This window comes from Musa acuminata, chromosome BXJ2-9, assembly GCF_036884655.1.
Source record: "Musa acuminata AAA Group cultivar baxijiao chromosome BXJ2-9, Cavendish_Baxijiao_AAA, whole genome shotgun sequence".
Classification (NCBI taxonomy): Eukaryota; Viridiplantae; Streptophyta; class Magnoliopsida; order Zingiberales; family Musaceae; genus Musa; species Musa acuminata.
The window spans coordinates 45,043,193-45,052,346 of NC_088346.1; the positions used below are offsets into that span (position 1 = coordinate 45,043,193).

Genomic DNA, 9,154 nt, shown 5'->3' on the forward strand with positions numbered 1-9,154 from the left:
TTCTGACTCGGATTTAGGTTGTTCTTTTGAACCCAACCACAATTTTGTTGCCGTGGACCTGACTGAATCAATTTTGACTGGTTGGCCCGAAGACGTGTGGGGTCAATTTGGCCCTCCGCTACCATTCACTCTCCTTAATCTCCGGTCCATTTGCGTAAGAAACTCCTTTCTCGCCTCGTGCTCGCTAGAAAGCGATCGAGATTGGAGGAGAAGAGAGGAGAAAGGGGAGAGGAGGGGAGAGCGATGGGGAAGGAGGAGCTGACAGAGGAGCAGGTGGCGTCGATGCGGGAGGCGTTCACCCTGTTTGACACGGACGGGGACGGGCGGATCGCGTCGTCGGAACTGGGGATCCTGATGCGATCTCTGGGCGGCAACCCCACGCAGGCCCAGTTGAAGGAGATCGCCGCCTCGGAGGGCCTCACCGCCCCCTTCGACTTCCCCCGCTTCCTCGACCTCATGCGCAAGCACCTCCGCCCCGAGCCCTTCGATCGCCAGCTTCGCGACGCCTTCCGCGTCCTCGACAAGGACGGCACCGGCACCGTCGCCGTCGCCGACCTCCGCCACGTCCTCACCAGCATCGGCGAGAAGCTCGAGCCCAACGAGTTTGACGAGTGGATCCGCGAGGTCGAGGTCGCCCCTGACGGCACCATCCGCTACGAGGACTTCATCCTTCGCATGGTCGCCAAGTGATCCGTCCGATCTCATCCCCTCTTACGATTCTTGGCCTAGGTATGGTGGTGGATCTACGCTTGTGTTCCTTTCCTTCAATTTCCTCCCATATTTAATTCTTTTTAAGATCTGTTGGTCTTGGTTGGGATCTTGTTAGCTTGTGGACATTCCTTTCAAAGTTCTTATGTTTGTAGGATGCATACACTTTAATTATGTCTGTGGTTGGAATTTTGCTCATAATAAAAATTGAATATGAGATGTACGGTGATCTTATAATTTCTCTAATTAAATTCTGATTTCGATCTAAGCTTTTAAGGTATCGACTGATGCAAAATACTTATGATTAAGCCACAGAGATCTATTAAAAGTCTGTTACAAAAACTCCCTTCAGTATCAGAGGATACAACTATATAGAAACTTAACAACTCTTCTTGCCAAGCTAATTTCAGATTATCTTATGTAGTTAGACCTTTTTAATATTTCGATCCCTAGACTTAAAAAATTTATATTAAAATTTCTATAGTTATGAACGTAAAACATCTAACTTCATTTACCCTAACACCGTTGGTTCTACCGATGGTAACATTAAATTATGGGCAAAAAAGTAATTTCAATATTCTAATTACATTTTCAGTGATGGCATATGACGGCGCCGCTGGGTGCCGCGGGTAACTATTGTGGATGAGGAGGGGGATCAACGACGATAGGTGAGACAAAGAGAGAGGAGGAAGAGGACGACGCAGATGCTGACGCTTTCCATCTGTGTCGGGATCGATGCAGATGCATATGCAGAGCAACAAAAGTGCTACTCGGCATTTGAATCGACGTCGACATAGATGTAAATATAGATGCAGAGTATCACTTGGCATCTGCATTGGTGCCGACGCACATGCAGATGCAAAGCGCGTCGCTAGGCATTTGCGTTGGTGCTAACAATGATGCGGGGAAGGGCGGTGCTGCTCTACATCTACGTCGACGCCAATGCAAATGCAGAGTGTCAGTTTTTGCGTTGTCCTCTTCCTCTTCTCCCTTTCCCTCACCTCTCTTCGTTGCTGTTTGTCATAACCGAAAATGTAACTGGGACGTTAAAATTACTTTTTTGCCCATCATTTTCGTGCTTCCGTCAATAAAATTGACGACGTTAGGGTTAATAGAGCTAGATGTTTCACTCTCATAATCATAGGGATTCCAATGTAAATTTTGAAATCTAGGGACCAGAATGCTAAAAAGGTCTAATTACAGGGGATAATATGTAATTAGCCTCTTCTTGCTACTAAAATGGTGGACCTAGAAGTCCTAGCAAAACTAACTACCCAGTTGGCAACCTTGTTTGCCTCTCTAGAAGCACGGTTAATAGTAATGCCATCAAACATTCTCATCGAGACAAAGATGTCACCGTACGTGCTGAGTTGCTGCCAAGGAGGTGGTTTCTTCTTGTTAAAAATTTCTGCCAGGTTTCACAGCATCACTCTTCACCGGCAGCCATGAAATTCTCTCGTTGATTGCTATCTGCATGCCTTCCCTTGCAACAATAACTTCACCCCTTCCCTCCGGGGCTTTCTTGTACATACCTACCACCTGAAACCAAGCAATTGCCATTAGAATCTCTGAGGATAAAGCCTATTCCCCCTATATATTTTTTGGAGATCACACTCCACCAGTGTTCAATTTTAACCATCTATAGTGAGGTTTCCCCATCCCACAGTGACCTTATGTATCCTGCCAGACCCTTCAGATATTTTGGCCTCAGCATAGCGCAATGAAGCCTTGATTACTATCATTCCCCTTGTAATTCGTCTTCTCCTTTGGTTTTTTGTAAATCATGGAGAGCTAAGTGAAATGGAGTTCACAGGTTGAAGGCTTCAAGTTATTTCAATATAAAATTATCAGCTACTAAGTTTTTATGACTTCTAGGTTTGCTTTTGGTAAGTGTAAGGTGAATGATTAGTGTATGTTTATTGCCAATTGTCATGTTTATCTGTTTTGGTTTAGCTTCTGGTCTGTTTGGTCTGGGAAAATGAATGGGTAGCTTTTATTCGGTGGTTTTATATCTCTGTTCGTATTGCCAAAAGGAAATTCAATACTTTCTTTAGAAATGGACTTTAGCTGCAATTTTGTTACAAAGTTATGTATTGCCCGATTCCCAATCCACCTGGGTATTCCTTAAGAATTGCAGTGTGCTATTTGATGAACAGTTCAACTTACTGATGAGAGTAGAAGAAAGATAGTGAGTTAAATTATGAAATATATCAAGGAAATAAAAAATAAGGAGGATTTCTTTATCTTCTTTGGTGTCCACCTGAGAAAAGGAGATCTAACAAGTTTAAATACATTATTATAAGAACAAAATAACCACTCTCATTACCATGTCTCAAGGTTTATATTCATGTCTAGCATCTACAACATATAAAAAAGCATCATGGAAGAAACCTTCCTTCATTAATAATTTCATCAGCTTCCAGAATTTCATTAAATAAGACCTTTAGAAGTTTTCAAATATTCTTGAGACAGCTAAACAATTTGCCTAAGTTGTTCAATGTAACCATACAAAGATTCTTAGACATCTTAATCCAAAAAAAATGTTGGAAAGTTTACTTCAGAAGTTGACATCATTGGACTTGAGATATTGGTGAATTTCTTTCTCATCCTTGTGACAAATTCTGCAGTGACATCTTTATCTGGATGTTTCTCTTGCTCTTGGTCTTTATTGGTGTTCTAATTTGTACTTGCATTATTTTTCTAGTAGACATAGATTGTTCTACTGATCAATCATGACCTATATCACCTGATCTAGATTGTTATCAACCAAGCCCGATCCAAGATTTTCTGATTTCTTGGCCTTTTTTCAGAATTGGTCACAAATGATTATTTATTAGGCTCTAAGTGGGTAAAATTTGGCCAATTTCAGATGGCTTGTCAAACTCATTAGTATAGAAAAAAGAATGATATTGGTGGTTGCTTTATGAGGGAGAAGAGGAAGAGAATCAAGTGAGGGAAGGAAGGTAAAGTAAAAGTTTCAAATATGGGTCAGTTGGTGCATACTAACTAATGTTTACCGGTTTGACAAAGGACCGATATCAGACCATATGGTCTGTTAGTAGTCGGCATTACTTTTTTTATTATTTATTTAGACTGACACCAGACAATATCAGTAGTATATAGCTTGGTATATTGGTAACACTTGGGTCCAATTGCTGAAATCGGTACAAGATTGAGATTCAGAGCCTTGATTATGACTAAGGACTTGCACAGACGGATATTGCAGTAATCATGTTCACAAATCACAAACCTTTTTGTTGACAAACTCATTGCTTGCCACTGTTGTTGTAATGTTTTGCATTTGCGATCATTTGTGACCACAAGGAGCATGTAGAGAGACAGAGTTTAAGTAGAGACTAGATCTTAGCTCTTTAAGAAAACATTTTTACCAGGTAGAGAATAAAGATGTCATGAGCTTTGGGTTAATCTTAAATTGGTGGGTGTCATTTTCAAAGGTCTTTCATTTGCCTCTTTTTTTTTGTATTATACAGAGCTTCACCCGTAACAAATGTTCGGGCCACAAGAGGCACACAACGCCATCCTTAAAGCTACAGTTGTATCATATACACCTCTTTGTATTACTTAGAAGCATGGTTTTGCATTTTTGGCACCGAACCCCTGTCGGTCCTGATTGGTCCAGTGCATGCCAAGCATACTGACAAAATATGCTGGCATGGGCCAGGTACCCTTTTCTAAATGGTTTGACTATCAGAAACCCTAACAAAATTCTATTTTCTGGATGTTTCCTACTTGATAGAATCAATATTATATAATTTACGTGGTTCAAGTCTACATAACAACATATATTGCACTGAAATATGTAATGGAAAAGAAATACTGATGGGATCGAAAAAATATATTGTAACGCACAAATAAGGGTTGATGAGGGAACAGAGATAGAGCAAGGTAGGAAGAACTTAAGGGGTCATGGCTAGTTTCAAAGAGAGAAAGAAAGTGAAAAAGGGACTTGTCTGCTCTCTTTTAAACCGACCCCAGTGGGTCTCTTTGAAGTCCAAACACCAACCGATAGGCTTACTGCTTGACCCGCCAGCATACTGCTTGGTTTGTAGAAGCATCATTTTTGTATGTCCATCATTGGAGAATAGTGTGGATCTATTGACTTACCTTCAAAATGTACTTTTTTTTATTGATTAGTATCATTTTGTATGTCAATTGTTCGAACATAGTGCGCTCTGATTTATCTTTCAGATATACATACTTTTTTGTACTTTATTTTATCCATTAAAAAGATTAATATGGTACCTTGATTACTTGCTATCTATGTCTTTGTAAAAAGATTCATTAGCTTTTTAAAACATAGTGTGCTTTGTATGTTCTATAGTTGCAAAAGGATCTTATATATCAAGAGGTCATACCATCTCTGACTATTTGCCTCGTCTTATGAGTGTATTACTGCACTGCAAGGTGATATGATACATTATCATTTTTATTAAATTTATATCTTGGTATTATATTATTATTTGTTTTCTAAATAAACATATAATAATTAACTTTAATGCAGCATTTTATAATTTATTATTTGTATGACATTTAATCTTTTATATTCTGATTTCTTTTTTTTAGAGATATATCAGAAATATTAAGATAAAAACATCTTCTTGCCTGATCTTTTTTCAAATTTCATACAATGTTTTTGGTAATTTTCTATTTTCTATGATTTTTCTTCTTTGCAAGACTTTTAAATTGTTTTGCAGCCAACAATGGTCCTGCCAACCCGATTTGGTGAATCCCAATCTTTTCATTCCTATCTGATCTACATTCTGATATGAATATTTCAGACTATGGTTAAGATATTTTTTGGTAACAACAAGGCTCATAAATAATGGCAATACTTTTAACAATTATTCCATGATCTCCTAGTCTAGTTAGGCAGCTCGTGATGTTAATCTCGTTTGTTCTTCTACTTGATTTCTCACATAATGTTCTTGCCATTTGTTTTATTCTCTACTTTGATTGTCTCATTAGCCGGAGCCATAGAAATTTTCATTTTCTCTGATACAATTCATATGTTTTTTACTTTTTCCAAGACAAAATGTTGGACATAAGAAATATAGTTTTTTGGTCTTTATAGACCTGAAGCTGTGTAATTTTGTTTGATTTTTTTAGGTGTTAAACAAAAATTATAGTTGTTTGTATATTGTAAATATCTGCTTAACAAAAATGATTTAATTTGTCTGCTAAGTGTACTTGGTTGGAGTAAGTATATAGACTAAAAAATATTTGATTTCAGAATGTTTAGCAAAGGTTTCACCTTTGTGGGTTCAGTCTTATAGATGTAAGTTTCACATCTTTATCAGAAATTGTTCTTGGATTTGCCTTTATCTTTTATAATTCATGTACTGTGAAATTGACTAGCATTCTTACATTGTATCTCTTTTTGATTGCTGCAGAGTTTCTTTTCCAAGCACAAAACTGTTTGACGAATTGTGGTATGGATGATGAGTCGGATGTAGTAAGTGGTTGATATTTTCTCTAGCAGTATGTCAAACTTGGTTGTTTTGATGATTGTTTGATTAACATTTTGGTTTCTTAGCTGGCTGACTCTTTTGATGATATAATGTCTATAACAATTATGTTTAATCTTCTTTGTGTTGCTTTACTGATTTCTTTTTTTAATTTTATTTTGTTTCCGATGAATCTGAGTTTGCACGTAGTGACAAATAATTATGGTAATTTATTTGCATAATCGTCCTCATGCAAACTCGTTGGCGCCTTATGTCTCATGTGCTTTTGGGCATTTTTATCATTTATATACTCCCCGAATCATATGGCAATTTTATCACAAGTGAATCCTCTGATTCATACAATCAGATCAAACGTCCTGGATATGTTGGTGGACTAGAACTTGTAGGTACAAGTGCATAGGCTTTATCCAGTCACTTTGAGATATCACAGAACACTCTTTTCACTGGTGAAGTTTTGAGTGTTTTTTTTCCTTTTGTTTCGAGAAATGAAAGATATTGCTCAAATAGAGAGATCACAGAGCACTCCTTTCAAAGCTTTGATGAATATGTCGGCTGGTCTGGCTGGTGAGGTATCCTGGATCAAATCGTCTTCACCAGTTATCCTTAGAAGGAAGAGAAAAAAATATTACTAACAGTCGGTAAATCCTTAAGAATTGACGTCATTAACCATCATCCCTTGCGCCTCGCGTACGTCAAAAAAAAAACCCGTACAAGCCATATTATGGTCAACAAGCCATCCTTCGCATACTTATAGCAATCACCAGGATAAAGAGAAGGCAATGTTTGTTATAACTTGATGTTGCCCCACCACCACATAGTGGCTGTGGTTTCCAAGCGTGGCGGGCTCCACGAAAACGCTACGCCTCCGACCCATCCATCATCATCCACCCCCCCTTCCCTACGACCCCTTCCTCACCGCCCCTCCCTCTCTCTGTGCCTGTTCTTTTCGGTGTTGTTGCCGTTGTAGTTGGTCGCCTTTGCTGTTATTGTTGTAGTTGTTGCGGTGGTTACACAGTAAGAGGAAGATGAGAAGGAGAGGTGCAGTCTGATGGGATAAAAGTGAGATTCTCTACAAGTGATGGCGGTAGTTTCGCTTGAGCTTTTCTTGGAGATCTTTAAGGTCGGGTGTCGTGGTTTCAGACGCTGCCCTCCTCCTCTCTCGTCTTCTCTCCTCTAATCCCCTCGCACGCACACGCGTATCGGGTGGGTGGCCCCTCTCTGTTCCTGCAAAACTAACCCCACCAACGACAAGTACGCAGAAACGCATGGAATGCTCCCTCTTCCTCTGATCACTATATAACCTTGCTTGCCTACTGCTACTCTTATCAAACTTGCTCTTGAATCTTACCGGATAAAGATGAGCATCCCAGTGAATGGCCACTCGGGCGTGCCGCCGGGCTTCCGCTTCCACCCAACCGAGGAGGAGCTCCTAAACTTCTACCTGAGAAAGAAGGTGGCGTGTGAGAAGATCGACCTCGACGTCATCCGCGACGTCGACCTCAACAAGCTCGAGCCATGGGACATCCAAGGTGTCGCCGACGCCCAGCTCTCTCTGATACTTTAGCTTGCTCTCTCTTGTGAACCAGAGAAGTGCACTTTCTGATACTTTCGCTTGCTCTCCTACACGCTTATTGAAGTTGCTATCGAATCTTGTGAAGCAGAGAAGTGCAGGATTGGGTCGACGCCGCAGAACGACTGGTACTTCTTCAGCCACAAGGACAAGAAGTACCCCACGGGCACTCGCACCAACCGTGCGACGGCGGTCGGGTTCTGGAAGGCCACTGGCCGGGACAAGGTCATCTGTTCCAGCATCAAGCGGATTGGGATGAGGAAGACGCTGGTGTTCTACAAAGGCCGCGCCCCTCACGGCCAGAAGTCAGATTGGATCATGCATGAGTACAGGCTCGACGATCGCTCCGACATGAGCTACCCACCCAACGTATGCAGTAGGGTTTTAGAGCTTGTCGATATAGTCTGCTTGCTTGTGTTCTGATTTCTTCTTGATGATCCAGCCTGCTTGCTTGATGGAAGAAGCTACAAACCAAGAAGATGGTTGGGTGATCTGCCGAGTGTTCAAGAAGAAGAACCATCATCATCAAAAGAGCGTGGAAAGCGCCACCAACTGCTCTTCTTCTTCTCTCTCCGCCGATGCCAAGACAGAGTGGCTGCACCCAAACAGCGACGGCATGTTGGGCCAAATCCTCCAATACATGGGAAGATCTTGCAAGGAAGAGAGACAAGATCTCAACAGTGAGAAGTTGATGAGGCTTCCACCACTCCATAGCCCGACCCTTCCATGGTTTCCGGAGAACTACACCAACCAACAACTCGATCATCCATCCGGGTATCAGACGAGCTACGTACCGGACGCGATCCATGCCCTCGCGGGCACCGAGTCAAGCATCAACAGCTGGGCCGCGCTCGATGGGCTTCTCGCGTCGGAGCTGGACGGCCAGGCGGAGGCGCTGAAGCCACTCCCCTGCTTCGATGACCCAAGCTTGGGTGTCTGCTCGCCTGCAACACTGTTCACCCCGGACATCCATCGCAATCGCGACAGGGACGACGGCGACGACGATCTGTGGAGCTTGGCGAGGCCAGCAACGAAGCACATCAGCCACGTTCCATACTAACGCGAAACCTTCGTTTTCTTCACGGTCTGAGGAAAACGAGTTTTGTCGCCCCAAATAGTATGCATAAATAAGGTGACTGAGTGGTGGTAGACGGCTCCTCCTGTAATATTTTACGGAGAGGTGGATGTTAGGAGAAGATGGAACTTTAGTTAGTGTAGTTTGGTGTGGCTTCGTTTCATCTCTGGCCGAGGAATTCCACGGCGATGGCGATCCATCGTTCTGTCTTGTCAAAGTTGGCGTCAGTCTGCTTTAAGAGAGGAGAAGTGACATGAGAAGGGATCGCATGTGAAACACACACAGAGAAAGCGTGCTTAGTGCTGCGTTAATTTA

General features: G+C 41.7%; 2 protein-coding genes across 2 annotated transcripts; both read left to right on the forward strand.

The window, feature by feature from the left end:
• Positions 1-167: 167 nt before the first annotated feature.
• LOC135623588 (probable calcium-binding protein CML7) lies at positions 168-6,309 on the forward strand. Its single transcript, XM_065126733.1, has 2 exons — positions 168-729; positions 6,120-6,309. The coding sequence occupies exon 1, from the start codon at positions 244-246 to the stop codon at positions 688-690; it is 447 nt and encodes a 148-aa protein (XP_064982805.1). The 5' UTR covers positions 168-243; the 3' UTR covers positions 691-729; positions 6,120-6,309.
• Positions 6,310-6,902: 593 nt separating this feature from the next.
• LOC103998859 (NAC domain-containing protein 43) lies at positions 6,903-9,132 on the forward strand. The gene is made up of 3 exons (XM_009420466.3): positions 6,903-7,723; positions 7,856-8,133; positions 8,207-9,132. The coding sequence occupies exons 1-3, from the start codon at positions 7,552-7,554 to the stop codon at positions 8,822-8,824; spliced, it is 1,068 nt and encodes a 355-aa protein (XP_009418741.2). The 5' UTR covers positions 6,903-7,551; the 3' UTR covers positions 8,825-9,132.
• The last annotated feature ends 22 nt before the right edge of the window (positions 9,133-9,154 follow it).

What these genes read in the sequence shown, in the direction of transcription:
- LOC135623588 (XM_065126733.1), top strand. Translation starts at nt 244, where the DNA reads ATGGGGAAGGAGGAGCTGACAGAGGAGCAGGTGGCGTCGATGCGGGAG.
- LOC103998859 (XM_009420466.3), top strand. Translation starts at nt 7,552, where the DNA reads ATGAGCATCCCAGTGAATGGCCACTCGGGCGTGCCGCCGGGCTTCCGC. An exon ending in CGAGCCATGGGACATCCAAG is followed by an intron (nt 7,724 to 7,855) that starts GTGTCGCCGACG and finishes CTTGTGAAGCAG; the next exon opens with AGAAGTGCAGGATTGGGTCG. An exon ending in ACATGAGCTACCCACCCAAC is followed by an intron (nt 8,134 to 8,206) that starts GTATGCAGTAGG and finishes TTGATGATCCAG; the next exon opens with CCTGCTTGCTTGATGGAAGA.